General features: G+C 37.8%; 1 protein-coding gene across 2 annotated transcripts in view; it reads right to left on the bottom strand.

Annotated features, from left to right (window-relative positions):
• kirrel1a (kirre like nephrin family adhesion molecule 1a) overlaps positions 1 to 20,206 on the bottom strand; it is a 43,580-nt gene that overhangs the window by 4,294 nt on the left and 19,080 nt on the right. Inside the window, exons 2-14 of one of the 2 annotated variants that reach the window (XM_079868012.1) lie at positions 16,481 to 16,630; positions 12,992 to 13,135; positions 12,648 to 12,805; positions 11,581 to 11,731; positions 10,060 to 10,165; positions 9,669 to 9,817; positions 8,489 to 8,616; positions 8,021 to 8,147; positions 5,229 to 5,329; positions 3,093 to 3,309; positions 1,937 to 2,044; positions 1,114 to 1,241; positions 79 to 192 (exon numbers count right to left, since the gene is read on the bottom strand). In XM_079868012.1, the coding sequence (XP_079724138.1) occupies positions 79 to 192; positions 1,114 to 1,241; positions 1,937 to 2,044; positions 3,093 to 3,309; positions 5,229 to 5,329; positions 8,021 to 8,147; positions 8,489 to 8,616; positions 9,669 to 9,817; positions 10,060 to 10,165; positions 11,581 to 11,731; positions 12,648 to 12,805; positions 12,992 to 13,135; positions 16,481 to 16,630 (1,781 nt within the window). The remainder of the gene's footprint in view (positions 1 to 78; positions 193 to 1,113; positions 1,242 to 1,936; positions 2,045 to 3,092; positions 3,310 to 5,228; positions 5,330 to 8,020; positions 8,148 to 8,488; positions 8,617 to 9,668; positions 9,818 to 10,059; positions 10,166 to 11,580; positions 11,732 to 12,647; positions 12,806 to 12,991; positions 13,136 to 16,480; positions 16,631 to 20,206) is intronic. The other variant, XM_079868013.1, reaches the window with a different exon arrangement.

Raw genomic sequence — 20,206 nt, 5'->3', positions numbered from 1 at the left:
GCATGTTTTTGTAAAACAAAGTACAGGTCATATATCACTTGTGTTAGTGTGTGAAGCATCGGAAGTGTGTCTATTCACCTTGAGCTCGTAGTCCTGGCGCGTGTCCAGCGTGTCACTGCGTAACTCCTGTTTGAGGTCAATGTCATCTTTAAAAGGCTGGGAGGAGGGAGAGAGGGTCACAGAAGGTAAAAACTAAACCATAAACGACAAGAGAGCAACCAAGAGGGGGAGAGAGATGCAACGTAAGAGGGGAGGAAAACCAACAGGAGATAAGAAGAGGAAAAGAGAGGAAGGATATAAAGGAAGAGAGGGAGGTTGAGAGAGAAAAAGGATTAATTTTAGCTTTGGAAATGTTATTTAAGAGGAAATACATTGGAGGAAGTAAGGTTTATTAGCACTTCATTTTTGTAAAATGGTAAAGAAGTGTATTTCAGCATTAGTGTCAGTGTTATTGCATCATCTTCACAGGACAAGGCACAATCACCACTGGAAAAAGACAACATTGAATCAAGAGAAATTTGTACTCAATATTACCATAGGAATATGAATAATTAATAAAAAAAATAATATTATGCAAATTATCCTTCCTACATTGTGCAGAAAAAAAGTCCAGATCTTGTCAGAATGATAAATTATAATACTCTTGACAAAATTGAGCAGTTGTGAGCTACTGTTTTAACTTAGCTCATCAACAACATTATTTAATGCAGTACAGGGTAACACTTTATTCCAATAGTCCACTTTAGACAGTCTACTAATTATAAATGTCTAACTCTCATTAGAGTATTAGTAGACTGTTAGGACATAACTTATGTTCAGTATAATGTCTGTTATGGGAGCATCAAAATGAAGTGTCAGCAGATATTAATCAGTCCACTAATACTCTAATGACTGCTAGTTGACATGTAGTTGCAAAATCACTTATAGTTAGTATTATGTCTAACTATGAACTAACAAAATAAAGTGTGACCTAGTGCAGAATAACAAAAAAAAATTGTTTTCAGGATAAGTAATATCTTACTTTAAATAATGAAACTATTAAACTTCACAATCTCAAAGTCCCTCTACATCCTCCGGTTATTGCAGTCGTGTTGTGTTGTCAGAAGTACTCACAGAGTACATGGCCTTAACCATGCGTGTTGCAGTGGAGACGCTTCCCGAGTCTTCCTCCAGGCTGTGGGTCTCTTTGTTTATGGTCTCTACCTTGATATCTGGCTTGCCGAGCGTGACCCCTCGACGACCTGGAAAGTAAACATCTCAGTAAACCTCGGATTTATTGCTGCTACGAACATGCTTTTTGACGTCTTTGTGGCCATTATTTATGTTCTTAAATATGGCTGATTGCCCTTGGGTTTTTCGAGTATTTAAAGGCACTTTTGCTTCTACCTTCTCAAAGACAAACTTGCATGTTGCTGTTTGAAAGACTTGCCATTTCAGATTATTGTTGCATTAGATTAGATTTATTTTTACACAGCTCACTAGACAGGGGTGTACAACAATATAACAATGGGAACGGAACAATTTTCCCGTACAACAATGTAAACCGTAAACCATAAAAAAAGATTATATTCATCAAAGAATTCTAAAAAAAAAAAAAAAAAAAAAAAAAGTTTTCAAAAAATATTAAGCAGCACCCCATCATCATATTAGAATGATTTCATGATTTCTGAAGACTGGAGTAATGATGCTGAAAATTCAGCTTTGCATCACATGAATAAATTACATTTTAAAATATAAACAGTTATTTTAAATTGTAATAATATTTCACAATATTACTGTTTTTACTGTATTTTTAATCAAATAAATTCACTTTGATAAACATGAAAAAAAATTGACCTCAAACTTTTGAACGGTAATGTATAATTAAATCATTTTTTTGATAGCTAATTGTGCAAAAGGTGTAAGGGAACTCTTTTGCTGGGCTTTGATAACTTACTTCCTTTGCGTTGCCGGTACAAGAACAGCACTAACGCTAGTAAACACAGGAGAAGCAGAATCGAACAGCCGACGGTGCCGCCCGCAATGATCCCGACTGGAACTATCTCTGTGGCAAAGAAAAAACAAACAAAGAAAAACATAAGCACCACTATGCATTTTTTATTGATGGTCTTTTTGCTTTTAATCATCAGGACATAAAAGGACAGATAGAAAGACAGAAGGAAAGAGGGAATGGTATTGTAATATGACGCAGATCAGACTCGTGCGTCACAGGTCCAGTGTGTCATGAATGTGCGTTAACCGCTGCATCTCTACAATGTACCCGTATGACTGTACTTCCAAACTGTATATTGAGTAGAGAGAACTCTTAACCTGAAGTAAATTTAGGAGATTCCACTCAAGATATTTATTATTGAAGACTGTGCTGTTTTACTTCAGTAGATTAGTCTACTGTACTCTGAAGATGACGCAGCAGCACAGTGAACTTTTAAAGACACGAACTGTACAAATCTTTGTCTAAAGTTTCATGACTAACTTGTAGACTAAACTGTATACACACACACACACACACACACACACAGGGCTGGGTAGATTACATACTTAAGCAATAGGTTAAAGGACAATTGAAAAAAAATAAAAAAGATGAATTAGTGAGAAACAATAAATGATGAATAATTTACTGCCATTTCGTAAATATTAAATGAATAATCATGTGATCAATAAAAATTCAACTATAGTCTGATTATCAGTATTTAAAAAAATAAAAAAATAAATAAAGTAAAACTTTTAAAGACACGAACTGTACAAATATTTGTCCTTAAGTTTCATGACTAATTTGTAGACTAAACTGTACACACACACACACACACACACACACACAGAGTGCTGGGTAGATTACATACTTAAGCAATAGGTTATCATGTGATCAATAAAAAATTAACTGTAGTCTGATTATCAGTATTTTAAAATGCAATATACTGGTAATCTAATTACAAATAAATCATTTTAGGAATCTGATAACTTAATCCAAATTAAATATAATCAGTTTCTACCCAGCGCTGTATATACAGTACATATAAAAAAGACTTTCACATAAGATTGTCTCCCTTATTTAGCAGCATCACGTATGTGCAAACGCAGGCACGTCTCCTCACCGGTCTCCTCCAGTATGATGATCATGGTCCCCGGGCCGAACGAGTTCCACGCAGTGCAGTTGTACGTCGACTGGAAGTCTGACTCCATGACGTTGTTGATGGTGAGGGTGGACAGCACCGCGCCACCCTGTGAGCTCAGTTTGCTCTGTTCCACCGTGTATCGTTCTGATAGGGTCCCCTTCTCTTTTTCCCACACATTCTCCTTCCATGCCCACACCTGGGGAAAACACAGAGATCACTCATGCATCTGCAAGACTAAGAAATGTGCAGGTTCATATATATATATATATATATATTGAGAGATAGATAGATAGATAATATTGTATAATATACTTATTTCTTAAAATACTTATTTGAAGAAGTACAGTGTTTTCTTTACTCAAGAAAAACTATATATAAAAGGCCAACGTTTTATGTATTTGAGAAGCAGAGACGAGTGTTGTAGTCTAGCATTTGTCGAGTCATACTCATAGCCAATACTGTCTTAAACGGCCTGTGCGAAGCACTCCGTCTTTAAAAACATGAGCTTTTGGACAGAAAAAACTGAGCGCCCACATAGCTACAGTAAACTTTATAACCTGTAAGTTGATGAAAATGTAACGCGATGCACTTTCTGCCACAGATTCGGCTGTTTTAATGACGAACAAAACAGTTATGTCCAAAATTCCCTGGTCAAAAACATCTTGACTTTGGTAAAATGATAATACAATAACTCATGCAAGTGTCTGACCATATATAACGCCACAATATCAACTAAGACAATGAGGTGTTTAATTACTTTGTAAAAAATACATTGGTTTTTTCTATTTCCTGAAAAGTAGCATTTTTGGGGACAACAACGATAATAACTGTTATTTTGATCCACAAAATGCTTCAGTAAAATGGCCACCTGTCTTCTTCCTAAGTTCCACATGAAAATACAAAGCTACATAAAAATGTAGCCCTAATGTGAACATTAAAAGTGATACATATAAAAATAATGCTACATTTGAATAGCCTGAGAAATAAATAATGATATAAAATAAAAAAGATTCACCGTCATCTGCAGTGGTCCTGCAAGAAGCAAGTGGACCAAAAATAATGCATAATCTGTACCTTTCAAACAGGAGTGAAAAAAGAAATCCTTTATAAATATTTAGGATTTAAAAAGCATATTCAAGTGCATAAAATGTACCTGAACTGTATCTGGTTCGCATTGCCCGCACGAACACATATTTCACACCGGCAATGGGATAAATGGCCTTTCTGTGCTGAAACATGGGGCTGGATAATGGTGAGAAAGCACCAGTTCTCCTTTCAAAACCACTAAAACTGTTGTATTATTCATGCTGAGCTGTGAGAATATTTAAAAATGCATACCTCCACATGCTCATGGTAAGCTTCCATTTACCTCACAAACCAAGACATGTGAAAAAGCTACCGCATTAAAAGGAACGACTGCTCTGCCCATATTTCATATTTCATAAATCTCATCCTGGAGATGTATCGGGGTCTGAGCTGAGAGTCATTTTAAATTAGAATCACTTGTAGTTTCAGAGAAAGGATGCGTTTGAAAGCCACATATACTGAGCTACAGCAGAGAGTGTTACCTTGGGATCAGGTCTAGTTTGAGTTAGTTTTAACCTAAAGACTGTTTAAAAACAATAAAATAAAATTCAGTCTTAGGTGTCTAAAGTGAAAATTTGAAACCAGATTTCCCACAGAATTGATTAACATAGACAGCAGCAGGTATTTATAGGTTGCTGTCACTTTAAGACCTAATGAATGGATTCAATATAATGATACACATCAGATTTCTTTTTCAACCGTTTACGTTCACATAACCGACTGTGTTTTCGAGAATACTTGCCGAGACGAGTATTTTGTCATTTTGTGTGTATGTGTCCGTTCAAGCTCAAGGAGATGCGAAAGAGGAATCAATTCGGAAAAAAACACACGTGCAAATGATAAACTTTCACTCTATGATGTTAAACTTAGCTATTAATCCGCGAATCACATGTGTTTCGAACCGTGTGGCCTGGTCTGATTAACCACTAGTGAATAACAACAAAACAGTGAAATATCAGAAATATCAATTGTTTAGAAATATTTTTGTACATTTCTCTGGAAAATAGCATAGATGTAAATGTGACTTACAATCTTGTCAGGGGGAGGGGTGCTGGCAATATAACACTTGACTTCCCCTCTCTCCCCTCGAACTGCATACTGGACCGGTTCGCTGGAGATGATGGGTGGACCTGCACAAAAATACAGTCCAAAACAAAATACATAAATAACAGAAATCATACAGTCAGAAAAACTACATAAAGTTCTGATTCTCCGATGCAGAACTCACAATGAGCTAAATATTGATTTTAAAAAAATCTTAAAGTGCCCCAATTATGCTATTTTAGAGTGTCCTAATGTTGTTCTGGAGTCTCCTACAACAGGTTTACATGCATCAAATGTTTCATTTTCTCATAATATACATTTGCACATCACCACATTTTCAATGATTCTCAAACGACTCGTCAGATGAATCAATCTCTCTAAATCTCTCCTTTCCTTGAGCTACTCTGCTCTGATTGGCCAGACAGCTCAGTCTGTTGTGATTGGTCTACCGCGTGCAGCGTGTGTGTCGAAAACAAAACCGCCCATTGCCATAACAACGTCAGCTCTGCGGCTTCCTACACCGTAAACTAGACACAGTAACAAACAATGACGTCGATTTTACCATATCAATCCGAGCGCGAGTCCGATGATGAATCATTGGAAGAACTAGTTATTCAACCCGAACCTCCATCGCAAGGACGACTCGAGCAGGACTTTCTCAGTGACACGCTACTCAGTTTGAGGTACATTATGAGATGTTGCAACTGTAATTCCTCACCATCAGCATTAACAAGTGCATGTCCATCAGCAAACCGATTATTCTACTTGTACTTATTTATTTTCCGAGTATTTTTGTAATTTATTGCGGTGAACATGTGGAAACTGTATCAATAACAGTGCATACACTAGCCGAGCTTTAGCGTGAATGACTGATGTAACATAAACGTTGGTAAAAACAAATCTTGCTCCATGCTTAATCTTTCCTCAAAGTAGTGAGAACGACAGACAATCTGCATTAACAGACACAGTTTTAGGTAATAGTGGCCCACAACTGATCAGCAGAAAGGCTATTTCAGTAAGGCTGTAATAATGAGAGTTAGCCAGAAGCAGGAGACCTACACAATATAAAACTCAAAACTAAGTATATTGAACACCATCTTTCAAGAACAAGCGGTTTGCGAATCCTGCATTGAACTCTGATATTTGAGAAGTCGTCGTCAGTGAAATAAAGGGAACACAGCAAAAGTTTAGGATAATACTGCTATGATATCATGGTAAAGATGAACTTTAACCACTGATTCTTCACACCCTCGTCCTTGGGCAGTGAAAGAAAACTGGCTTTACCTTCACATTGTAGAGTACAGCGTCTTCTCGACATGATGCTGTCCAGTATCCACAGGAATAAGCTGCAGTGTTTGAGGTTCAAGTTTTCCCTGGTGTCTGCCCGCGCAATAAGTGGGCCGGCAATATGCTAATGTTTCGTCTTGACGTCACAACGAAACGGCTTATGACTTGTTTGAAAAACGATGCATTTCATTGACTCAGAGTCGACTCTTACTTTTGAAAGACGATAACTTTATATACGGTGCACTTTCAGATTTAAAACTTTGCAGGATGTTTTCATTCACTTAGAGCTGTGTTACACACTACATGAAAGGTTTTCAAAAATCCATAATAGGGGCACTTTAAAAGCTGCCTGGTTTTTAAAACAGATTTATTACAGTTTTTCTCAGTCACTTTGGTGCATTTCTCACATCACTATTTACATTTGCACAACAGTTAGTTCAACCTCCACAACATTTAGTAATTTGTGCACATCATAGTAGCAGTTTCTCATTCCTTCCAACAAATTGCAAATGCTTTTGGACATGCATCAATTGCTTTCATACAACTCTCTGCTGTTTTATAACATTATCATTTGCTTATGTCATGTCAGTCAAAATTAACTATACTTGAATGCTGAATAGTCATTCCATATAAAACTAATAGTCCTCATTTCATTGCTTGAGTCATTACATACAAAAATGTTGAACTAGTTGTCAAAATCTGTCAAGCAAATTTTACACATTTGTTTAAATCTTTTTTTTTTCCTGAAAATGTCTCCTAAATTGAACAATTTCTCTCAGGTGAATCTCAGCTTTCACTGATGAGGAACGTCTGGATATGCATGAATGATTACAGTACTATGTATGTTGTATGTTCAGTTCCAATATGTACTGCAATATTGTTTACAGTTGTGCACAGCTCTACCCAAAGGGACTTTATGTTTGTTGTAAATAAGGGTGTATTTTTTCTTTTGCACAATGCTGTGAACAAATTAGAATATTGCAAAGAGCATATGCAGTAAAAATGTGAAACATACATATTCAGTGTCTTGTACTCAGTTACCTCACTAAATACAGTAATGTGTAACTTTACTGTATTTTTCAAATGGCTGTGCAAGTAGTATATAGTGCTGTCTTGAGCATTTTCAGGTAGTGTCACCAAGATCTGACTATTTTTGCATTGGAAAGCATTTACAGAGTAAACTGTCATAATGAAAACATGACAAAGCCATTTGACTATCTTGTTCATAGACAATGGTGTCAGGACTTTTCATCTTGATGACACTGACACTTTCATTGACATGAATACTTGCTTTTGAGGAATGAGCTATCCATTTTGAGCAAGTGACACACTTTTGAAGGTTATCAGCTAGGTTTTGCAGTTTGTACTAATTGTTTTGAGAACTGCATTAACTGTTGTGCAAATGTAAATAGTGATGTGAGAAATGCACCAAAGCGACTGAGAAAAACTGTATTTCTGTTGGTCCAATAAGATAAAAGAGCCGTACTGACCGTTGACAGTGAGTGTGACCTCGGTCTCGCCCACTCCGATCCGAGGCACGATGGCCTTACACACATACTGACCAGCATCTGCCTGACTTACTGACTTCAGATAGAGCTGGTTATTATTACTCAAAACCTGTGTGTTAGGGAGAGAGAGAGAGGGGGAGAGAGATGGAGGGGAAAATGACCAAAAAAGCTGTAAAGCCATTTCAATGTAGACATTATCTAAAAAGAAACAAATGGACCAAAGGATTGCAGCTTCAACATCAAAACACAGTTGGAAGGTAAATATGGAAGAGAGCCAGGAAAAGAGGGACACACACGGAGAACACTCACTGATGAGAGATAAAGTCAGAGGAAAATGTCATAGTCTGACAAAAAAGTACACTTCAGAGAAAAAATGGAGGAGAAGAAAGAAGAAACTGCACATGCAACAGAAAGGAGGTTTGATGAACAGATCTACAGGCAGATGCTCACCATGCTTGAACCCTTTTTTGTCCAGGTTAGTGTGAGCGGAGGATTTCCAGCCCACTTGCAATTTAAAGTGACGTCCGAGTCTAAGTCCACCGTTACTGGTTTAGGCTCTACGACCAGGATAGGCCCAACTGCATGAAACAGAGGTTAATAACAGCTCAGTGTTTTTGCATTTAAACAGCAAAATAAACTAGAAATGTTTACTAGACAGACAGACAGACAGACAGACAGACAGACAGACAGACAGACAGACAGACAGACAGACAGACAGATAGATAGATAGATAGATAGATAGATAGACAGATAGACAGACAGACAGACAGATATATAGATAGATAGATAGACAGACAGACAGACAGACAGATATATAGATAGATAGATAGATAGATAGACACATGTTGATAGACAGACAGACAAACAGACAGAAAGATAGATAGATAGACATACAGACAGACAGATAGATAGATAGATAGATAGATAGATAGACAGACAGACAGACAGACAGATAGACAGACAGACAGATATATAGATAGATAGATAGACACATGTTGATAGACAGACAGACAAACAGACAGAAAGATAGATAGATAGACAGACAGATATATAGATAGATAGACAGACAGACGGAGACAGACAGACAGACAGACAGACAGACAGATAGATAGATAGATAGACAGACAGACGGAGACAGACAGACAGATAGACAGATAGATAGATAGATAGATAGACAGACAGACAGACATATAGACAGATAGATAGATAGATAGATAGATAGATAGATAGACAGACAGACAGACAGACAGACAGACAGACAGACAGACAGATAGATAGATAGACAGACAGACAGACAGACAGACAGACAGACAGACAGACAGATAGATAGATAGATAGATAGATAGATAGATAGATAGATAGATAGATAGATAGATAGATAGATAGATAGATAGATAGATAGATAGATAGATAGATAGAAACCACACAAACTATACAAAATTGCACAAACAAACATTTACACAGAGACATACAGTACATTGCACTATACAGACACACAGACACTATACAGACACACTATACAAACATCTTTAATTATTAGTCAATTTAATTATTTGGTGATCTGCTTTCACATGCTAAATTTCACATGAAGATTTTCTAGATTGTGCACTCTACCAAAGCTGATACTCACAGTGGACATCGACGAGTATACTGACATTTGTGCTGCCCACGGCATTGAACACCTGGCAGGACACAGGCTCGGTGAAGAAAGAGTGATCCGCCTTGGCGGAATATACACTCTCTCTCGCCCCCTGGATGACCACACCTCCCTTTGCCCACCTAGCCAAGCCAAAAGGGTCAGTCAGTGAAGCTTTAGCAGATTTATGAAGAAACACCCCTGAAGCATGTACAGACAGGAATTCAAGGGTACGGCTGCCGTAACAGAAAATAATTGAAGATATATGGGGCTTAATAATACTTAAAGAACGTCTTTATCTCCCTGATAAAACAAGTCATTAATTTTTCATCTCACAAAATGTAAAAGGAGCCACTTTAAGCATCACATTTAGTAAGAGACATACTTATAACCCATAATAGGTGGGTTGGCAGTGGCTTGGCAGGTGAAGGTCACTCTCTCTCCTTCCAGTACGGAGCGAGGCTCAATGGATAACGTCACCACTGGAGGGTCTGCAGAGAGCATTCAGAATACATAATAAAGACATATCGTTCATTAGACCAAAGGCACGCTGAAGGACTGATGGGAAGGAGCTATGAATATAGTGTCAGAATGTAGATGAATGTCACAGCATGCTATCATCTTAAAGGGGTTTTAACATCTTTGAAGGTTTTAATGCGCTATATTTTTAAAAAGCTGTTTTAGAAGAGTTCGTACTGTCTTGTGGGTTTGGTCAGGTTGCCTAAAAATGTGTTTTATGTGATATGTAATATCTAAATGAATGGGTTTTATTCAAGCCAAAATATCCACCTGACTAAATTAGGTCACCAAAAAAAGTCATTTTTAAGGGTTAGATCAAGTACAAATAGCTATTTAAGAGAAACAATGGCACCAGGAATGGACTTAGACTTAAAAAAGGAGCCCTTGATTTATATTGGCCCATCACAGCCCACAACGGACAATTCATTACTATATTGTACATGCATTAGAGTTCAAAAGATCTGGGTTGGTAAGGCGTTTTTAAAAGAAGTATCTTATGCTCAACAGGGCTGTGTTTATATGATAGAAAATACAGAAACAAACAGTAATGTTGTGAAATATTATTACAATTTAAAATAAATATTTTCTATTTTAATATATTTTAAAATCTAATTTATTCCTGTGATCAAAGCTGAATTTCCAGCATCATTTCTCCAGTCTTCAGTGTCACATGATCCTTCAGAAATCATTCTAATAAGCTGATTTGCTGCTCAAGAAACATGTATTATTATTATCAATGTTGAAAACAGTTGTGCTGCTTAATGTTTTTGTGGAAACTGTGATCAGGATTCTTAATAGAAAGAAGAAATTGGTTCATTTAATTATTTAATGAGTAAAAGTATTAACAAAAAAATAAATAAAAAATCTTATTGACCCCAAAGTTTTGAATGGCAGTGTATGCATAATACAAACTATTGCCTGATGTATTATTTAGTTTATTTATATCGATTTACAATGTATATTTATCCACTTTATTTTTCACGTAAAAGCGGCACAGCCATTTGTAAATTGAATGTGTCTGGCTTCCGCTCTCATCCGTTTCCAGTTATATTTAGCTGTACGAAACAGCTGGTTATGCTGCTCGAACTATTGCAAACTGGTAATTCTTACCATATTATTTTAACATATTGTCGTAATTATAAACACACTGGTGTGTAGCGCTAAGAGTTTATTTATTTTTTGCATTGTATTACATTGCATTGCATTCTAGTTATTAACCTATAGCAGCTAATGAATCAGAAGTCTTGCACATTCAGATAGATAGACACATGCAAAATAAGGTGGATATGTCTGAAATATTTTTTTTTACACTGCACCAAAGAAAATAAAAAATTAAAATAACTTTCCTCATAAATGTTACTAAAGCTAGAAAGGGTTATAGACTCACGGTGTACGTTGAGGGTGATAGTGGTCCGTTTGCCCATTGGCACGGCCAGGTTAGTAGCCACACAGGTGAAGTTCTTCCCAGTGTCTGTATCCACTGGTAGAATGGGCAGGTAGCTGCGTGTGGTCACGCGTTTCCTGTCTGGAAGCACCTCCTGCGCAACAAAATGATACTGTTGATACCATAGATATGTATACGTAGCCAGATTTTTTAACTATGGTAACTTTTTAATGTCGTGTTAGCTAATGCCTTTGTCTTGTTGCATTGTGTTAGTTTAGTTTCAGATATAGATATTCATACATGCGTCTAACTACGTTTGCAGACGCTCAGTCAACTTGCTCTCGAATGTTCACAGACCAGCTTTTACTGTTCCAATATGGCGGATGGCTTATGTATATCGGTCTATAGAAACAGCCACTAATGATGCATCTATGTATATATATATATACATAGATGCATCATTAGATGCATATATATATATACGGTTAATACCAAGCGTGTCGCACAAGTACTGAAAAGTGAAGCCAAGCATTTTGATCGCCCCCCTGGTGGCTGGCTGCAGTATAGGTAATAAACTCCGCACACTCAATGTCATCAAATGGGACATGACTCAAACTAATAAATCCAATTGCACTTAAAATATATATTTTTTTTTTCAAAGACTGTTTCTGTCATTTTAGGTAGTTCTCATCACACAGACATATGTTCAAGTGTTCGTTTTTCCAGTTTGTTTTTAGTTAGTTATTTGATGCTATAAACGGGGTGTAACGTCGTGATTGACAGCTGTGATGCGATTGAATCTGAGGGAGCGAGAGTGTGGGCGAGACCTCGATACCGCGGGACCATTACTGCACAGACTCAGGCTCCGGGTGTGTGTGTCCTCGGTTTGCAGTGTGTGTGTGTGTGTTCACTGGGATATTTTGGATATTTTTCTTATTCAGTGGAAGGAAGCAGAGACACACTTGTCCATCTTGTTTTACAGCCTATGGTTGATACCTTTGTTCTTGAGCTACATAAGCTATTACATTTAAACTCAGACGAGTCAAAACTTTGGCATGTGTGTGCCTCACCGTGGTGCTGACAGTCCCTTCTATCGGCAGGCCGTCTTTCTGCCACTCTATGACGGAGGCAGGTTTGGCTCCACGGGACACACAGCTCATGTTATAGGGAACCCCTGCTGTGAGGAGGATCTCCGGGGACCCCTCAATCACCGGCTCATCGGGAGGAACTACAGACACAAACACATGTGGAGTTCAATTATTAATGGAAGCAACTCATAAATCTATTCATTTCATAACACATTAACCCCTTCACTCCTCATATTCTGGCAAAACCATCATGGTCAACATTTAAAACAACAAGCTAGAATGCATGACCATTGAGGTTCCTTTCTAAGCAAACACACAAGACTCACTGAGGACGGTGAGTTTGGCCCGTCGTGAGCGCAGCGCAGCCTCCGTCGCCTGGCACTCGTAGAGAGAGTCATCTGAGAGTTCAGCGGCCGAGATCTCCAGATTATACTGCCCAACATCCACCAGCAAACGATACCGGGGCCAGGCTGCAAAAAGACACACACACGCAGATCAGAATTTGTCACGTTTTGGAGGTAGATAGTCTTTATTTGAACACAAAAAACACACTGACTGAGCTATTTTGCATTTCCTGAAGGAAAAGTGAGTGGTCTGATTCTGGGTAGTTTCTTGTGTGTTGCTATGTGGTGTTCTGTATAGTTTTAATGTTGCAATGAGGTTGCTAAAGCATTCTGAGTGGTTTTTAATGTTTTGCTATGTGGTTAATACAGTGTTCTGATAGCTTTTAAGGGGCATTCACACAGAACGCGAAAAAACGCGAGACACAGGCATGGTCTTGAGACACGTTTTATAAAAGCTTAACTTGAGCACTGCATTTTTAGAGTGCAATGTTATACACAAGACGCTGCAAAAAAGCGCAACGGTCAAAAGATGCTTGCATTTTTACAGAAAAACAATGGAAAAGCAGCATAGTGAAATAAAATCAAAAACAAGCTCTGTGTGAGAGGGTTCTTAGGGCCAGATTTACTAACAGCTTGCGCCAGCAAGCAAACCATCTTTTGGCTTAAAAAAAAACGACTGTCAGGATGTACTAAAGACACGCAGTGAAAATTAGTTTTCATTTTTGTGGGGAAAAGCCTTGGATAGTTATTTTTGCGGCTGACCTTATTGCATATGCATTTGTAGGAGTTTCTTTTTCAGATGCAAAATTTATGGGAGGAGAATATTTCATTTTAATTGAATCATGCAAGGTGATTTACTAAGGTTTGCGCTAGACAATATATTGGTATTTGCGCCATTATTTACCGCCCAAAAAAGCATTGTCTTAAACCATGCTAATTACTGCTCTTGGTAGATTGCTTTGGTCATTATGGAAATGATCCGGCTGCGTCTGTGTTCTTTAATTTGTGCATCGTCAGTTGATGACTTGCAGAACTTTCCACTCACATCTGCATTTTTTGGGAATTACACTCTCACGCTAATTTGCCCTGTTTAGTAAATCTGCCCCTTAGTGTGTTGCTTTTGCACTTGCAAGGGTGTTTTGGGTGGTTGTCTATTGGCCCAAGTGAAAATAAAGTCCACAAAAATGGTTTTAATACTTAAGGTTAAAGGTTTGTTCAAATCTCAGATCTCTAAGCAATAGTAAGAAACGCTTGTCTACTAAAAAGGAAAAAAACTAGCTTGTAGTGCAGTGATGTTATCCACCACTGGATGCCAGTAGAGTTTGCATGATATATGCTAGTGCTATGACATGGACATTTCCAGCTTCTGCTGCAAGAGAAATGACAAAAATTCTGCTGTGAATTACATCACGTATCCCCAACCCACACAGCCCTCTCTCTACTGTGGGATTGAGTTGTCAGTGTGTGCTGTGCGCCGCTGAGTACGTGCGGATGTATTTCTGCGTGTGCACATTTGTGTATGTGTGTATGTGTATGTGTGTGTGTGTGTGTGTGTGTGTGTGTGTGTGTGTGTGTGTGAGAGCAGGATTTGTTCACATGCTTTTATATGAAAGCCAAGGGGACAAACCAGTGAAGCATCACAGTGTAAATACAACTACACTGAGTCAAAGTGAGAGAGCAAGAGAGAGAGAGAGAGCAAGAAAGAGAAATCTCCCTCATGCCTCATGTCTTTTAACAAATCTGGCAAATGCAGCAAATGTAGTTTATCAGGTCCACATTTATCTATTTATAATGGCAGAGGTTAAATATACCACATCCTGCCCTCACTGTTCTCATGACAGTCCACAAGGAGCGAGAAAAGATGAGCTAGTGGAGCAGAAAGCAAAAGAGCAAAAGGGAAGAGAGGATAAAAGTCAGACAGAAAACAAGCAAACAGGGAAACAGTGAGACAGATGAGAGATGAAATTGAAAGGGTGTACATAGGGAAAACTAAAAAGTTTAAGAGAAAGAAAGAAATACACACATTCTTACATTTTATGAAGAAAGGTGTTGCCAATCTATTGCTAAGGAGTCCTGGCTGTTTAGTGTGTGTGTTTGTGTATCTAAGTGTTTGCTAGCGTGATTGGTTTTGTAGTAGGGCTGCCCCCTTACAGTCGACTAAATGTTAGTCGATGAGAAGAAGCTATGGGTACATTTACCTGACGATTAAAAACGCTGTATTCTGCTGCCAACCAGTAGTTGGCGATGTCACTTTGTAAAGAAACGCCTATAGACTTAACACGTAATACACATGTGCATGACATCACCATTTTCACAAATGTTTTTGTAGTTTACACGGAGACAATAATGGTATCATTTTCAAAAACGTGCACTTTGAAACCCGTTTTAAAAAATGCTCCCAAAACACCATTGTCGTGTAAATAAATGGCCAAAACGCATACAAAGTTTTCTGTTTTTAGTTGAAAACTGTGTTGTGTAAACGGGCCCTTAGTTGACCAAAATTTCATTAGTCAGTTGCAGAAAATAAAACAACTCCACAGGAAGTGGCGAAGTCACGCAGTCCATGAGGGACAGATGGTTAGCGGCGGGTCCTTGTGGTTATTATAGTATGTTGGCCAGGAAATCCAAACGTTGGATTAGTAGCAACTTTACATGGCCGCTCACTCTAACGTTAACCTAGATAAATGTACACTATTAATATTATTATTATTATTATTATAAGTGTTTGTGCGGAGTGTGGAAGCTGCATGACATGGAGGCGCGGGTGCGATCACTTGCATTTTTGAAACCGTAAAGTGTCTACTTTTATTTGTGCAAACTCACAATAACAACAAAATGTTGTGCTTTTGTAAAATAGAGAAAACAAACAGAAGTGCTTTCTGCCGTCTCTGTCTCAGTGAACTGGAGTGCATCACAAAAATTAACTATAACTCCAGCGTATATAGGCTACTTGCCTCACAGACATCAGAAATATATCTATAGAAAGCTTGAAATGTCTACTTTTAAATGAACCAATTAGAATCGAAAGCGCTCTGATTATGTAATCCGTATGAAAGTTGCATTTTTCTCTAAAAGCGCGATCACTTTACTGCGGAGATGGCGAGTCAGCATCGTCAAATTCATCTTTGCAGCCGACACTGACTCAGAAAACACTAGTTTATTAATAAACAATTAAAATGTCTCCTTGCTGTTTTTTCTTACACATTCATAATCATTACTTCTGCCGGTGCTTTGCAGCAAGCTTTATGTGTGCGCTTGAGAGTGGAAAATGCATTTATTACACCCATATATATTAAACGCTCATTATGGTTTAGTATTGTCCTCAGTATTAAAGTAATTAAATGAATATAAACATGCCTTTAGTCGACTAATGGCTTAAATGAACAACTACTATTCGACTAGAAAAATCTTTAGACTTATGAAAGGCCAAAGAAAGAAAGAAAGAATGAAAGAGCGCTATGTATCACTGACCCCGGAGGTCTTCTCCGATGCCTAAGGCCAGTCCATCCTTGGTCCACTGCACAATGCCCGAATAGTTGAAGACCACGCAGGACAGGACCACCCTCTGGCCCAGAACCACTGACTGGTCTGCAGGCTCCTGAGAGAACCGCGCCGTCCGCACTGAAACACAACAGCCACAATTATTATTACAAATATTAACATGAGTGTTTGTATACCAAACAGTGCAATTACTGAAAGAACTGAGGCTCTAGTTCAGTTTACTTCATGCGTTTGATGCAGCGCAAGTTAAAATGCAACAATATACTGTATGTAAAAAGTATTCGATTATGTTAATAAAACTAGCAGAGATTATATCAGGATAATAAGTTGTTTTGGAGAATATATTAAAGGAAACGTTCACACAAAAACGAAATTTCTTAATCATATTTTTATCATTTATATATCTATTCAGCCTTGTTGCGTTGCGATCAGTCATGTGACACATGACAAACCAATCACTGGCGTTCAACCTGGTGTAACTAGTCTTTAGCAGCATTAACAATCTGCTAAACTAGGGCCTGGTTTCACAGACAGGGTTTAGATTAAGGCAGGATTAGGCCTTAGTTCAATATTAGGACATTTATGTAGCTTTTATAAATGTGCCTTAGAAAAAAAAACATTACTGGTGTGCATCTTGAGACAAAACAATGGCACTGACATATTTTAGGATATATCAGTGCAAGTTGCTTTCATTTTAGACAACTCAAACATACATTTTAGTTTGAGACTAGACTTAAAGGGGTCATATAATGGTACATGCACTTTTACAAGTTGATTGTACTGGAATGTGTGTTGGCAGTGCCTGTACACAACCATCATAAAATGATAAAAATCCAACCAGTGTTTTTTTTTTTAATCTTCTTATATGTTTTCCCCCATCTTAAATCAAGCCGTTCGATTTTGTGACGTCACAAAATCGACGCCCCTCCCACGATTGTTGATTGACAGCACCGTTTCAACACAGACCCACTCTCGCTCGTGAGCGAGCTGTCAATCATAGTCCGCGTGGACCGGCACGGTCATTGTTGATACGCTGGAGCACTGTCTATGAGCAGAATGGCGTCTAAGCGATTGTGGTGTTCTGTTCTTGGGTGTAATAAGGAACACAGCAGTCCTAAATCCTAAATGTTCCTAAATCCATACAGCTGAAGACGCAGTGGCTGAGTTTGTTTTCGAAGGGAATATTCCCCACGATCAACGTCAATGCTTTCATGTTTGCGCAAATCATTTCACACACCAGACTGCTTTACAAACGAGGTCAGTATAAAGCTGGTTTTGCTAAGAAGCTGCTCCTGAAAAAAGGATCGGTACCAACTATTCGTGTTCCTGCTGCACCTCCAGAAGAACTGAAGTGAGTGTAACGTTTTATTAACCTTTATATTAACCTTTATATTAATCTTTGCAAATCGCTAGCACAGCATGCTTCACGATGAATGCGGCTGTTTACACTCAGGGTACATTACGGCATGTTTTCTATGTACGACATTCTCAATATAATTCATAATCCCACGTTTATAATGAACCATGCGTTATGGTTATTGTGTTATTGTGTTACAAACGGTGTACGCACAGAACAGAGGGGCGGTGTGAGCAAAGCTCATTATCATTTAAAGACACATGCACTTAAACGGCGTGCTGAAAACAGCTGTTTTTGACCAGGTAAAATGAGTGTTTTCTTACAATACTAATGAGAATTTTTAATTAAAGTATATTACAAACTTTTAATTTAGACCCTAAAGAATCATATTAGCTTGTACAAAAATGGCATTATGTGACCCCTTTAAGCCTTGCCTGTGAAAAAGGGGGTAAATATTCCTTAGAAGAAAGAAAGTCAGAGGGGTTTGTAATGATATTAGGGTAAGTAAATTATTAAGTTAATAAAACCTGACATTAAGAAAAGTTCATATGACTGACTAAAACAAGCAACAATCTAAATGACTGAAAAGCAGCATTACGCGTTACATCTACTGAGCAATTTCACTCTTACAATCAATCTTCTGAGTAAGTCAATGTGGGTTTTTGGAAGAAGGAACGTGTCCCTTGATACCAAATTCCAGACACATTTCTTCACCCGCAAAACATGGTATCCACCAGAGTCGCTCTCTTTCTCTGACACACAGGAGGATATTTGATACTCCAGACAAGCCTGAGTCTCCAGCTTGAAGAACTGACTTACAATGAAAGCTTTCATTCAGAGCCTGAGTTGTGGATCTTTAATTGGACTGAAATCAAGAATGTTGTAAATTAAGTAAGGGCAACTCATATTTTCCCCGCATTCTTCTTTTCTTCGCTCAATACTAGTTTCTTTCTTTCTTTCTTTCTTTCTTTCTTTTTCTATCTTTCTTTTTCCACCAGAAGGCAGTTTGCAACCTTCCTTGTTCACTTTTTCTCTTCCTTTCAAAAATGAAAGTCCTGTCATGATTTTTATCCACCCTCACATTGTCGCAAACCTGCATGACATTCTTTCTTCTGCAGAACACAAAAGGAGAAATTGTGAAGTGTACTAGCTTTCTCTTTTCCATGTACTACAGTATAAGGAATGGAGACTTAAGGGATAGTTCACACAAACGTGCGCGTGCTTGTGTGTGTGTGTCTCCAGAATTTTCATTTTTAGGTTTCATTTTGAATTTTTTTAAGATCAAAAAATTACACTAAATTTCATAAAAGTTGTCCGGATCAACTGATTCAGGACTCTAGACTCAAAAACTCAATATTATTTATGAACCACAAGGGTGGGTGTCAAGATTTTCAGTGAATAAAACGAAAATGTGCCCCTATTATGCTTTTTCGAATATTACCTTTCATGCAGTGTGTAATATAGCCTAGCTGTTTGTTACAAACCAATGTAACAATGTAACACATTTGCATAATGCCAGTCTATGGTTTTTATTGGTTGCCTGTGAACGATGTCAACTTTGACCCTCAGACACTTTAGTTGTAGGTGAGCCTGGAAGAGTTTGATTCGTGTTGTTCATGTCAAGAAGACGCTGTTTTCAGCTCCGAGAATCCACTCTGATGCACTTCAGAAGGACGAGGACTCACGCTGGAATTTATATGGAAAAACAGAGGCCATCGTTACTGTTAATATTACTGTGTGTATCAAGCGCTGTGTAAGCCTCTGAAGTTGAAATTCAGATATGGTAATGGACATTTTGGTTCCAACACACGCTGAAAGCGGTAGGCCAATCACAACAGGCATGGACCATCTGACCAATCAGAGCAGAGTAGACCAATCACAACACACTGGGCCATCTGACCAATCAGAGCAGAGTAGACTTTTGGAAAGGAGGGATTTAAAGAGACTGAATCTTCAAACAAACCGTTTTCAGACTCTCTGAGAAATTAGGGGATACTGCTGTGTATATTATTAGAAGATTAAGTTCAAACCAGTGTTGTTATTGTTAGCTAAAACTAAACCTATTAAAAATAGTTTGATACCTGAAATAAAACAAAATATTAATATTAAATCAAAAACGTAAAATAAAATTAAAGAATTAGAAATGTTGCCTTGGCAAAATAAGTAATAAAATAAAAATAAAAAATAATAAATGAAAGCTAAATAGAAGCATTAAAAATAGAAAACACCATAATAGTATTTAAATGATGGCTAAAATAACCCTGCTTCAAACATCATGTTACATGGATCACTTTTATTTCCCTTAGGAAGCTTGAAAGCTTCAAATCTCATTCACTAAT

Source organism: Squalius cephalus (genome assembly GCF_949319135.1).
Source record: "Squalius cephalus genome assembly, chromosome: 3".
Classification (NCBI taxonomy): Eukaryota; Metazoa; Chordata; class Actinopteri; order Cypriniformes; family Leuciscidae; genus Squalius; species Squalius cephalus.
Note: the sequence above shows the minus strand (reverse complement) of the source record. Positions and strands in the feature narration are given on the sequence as shown.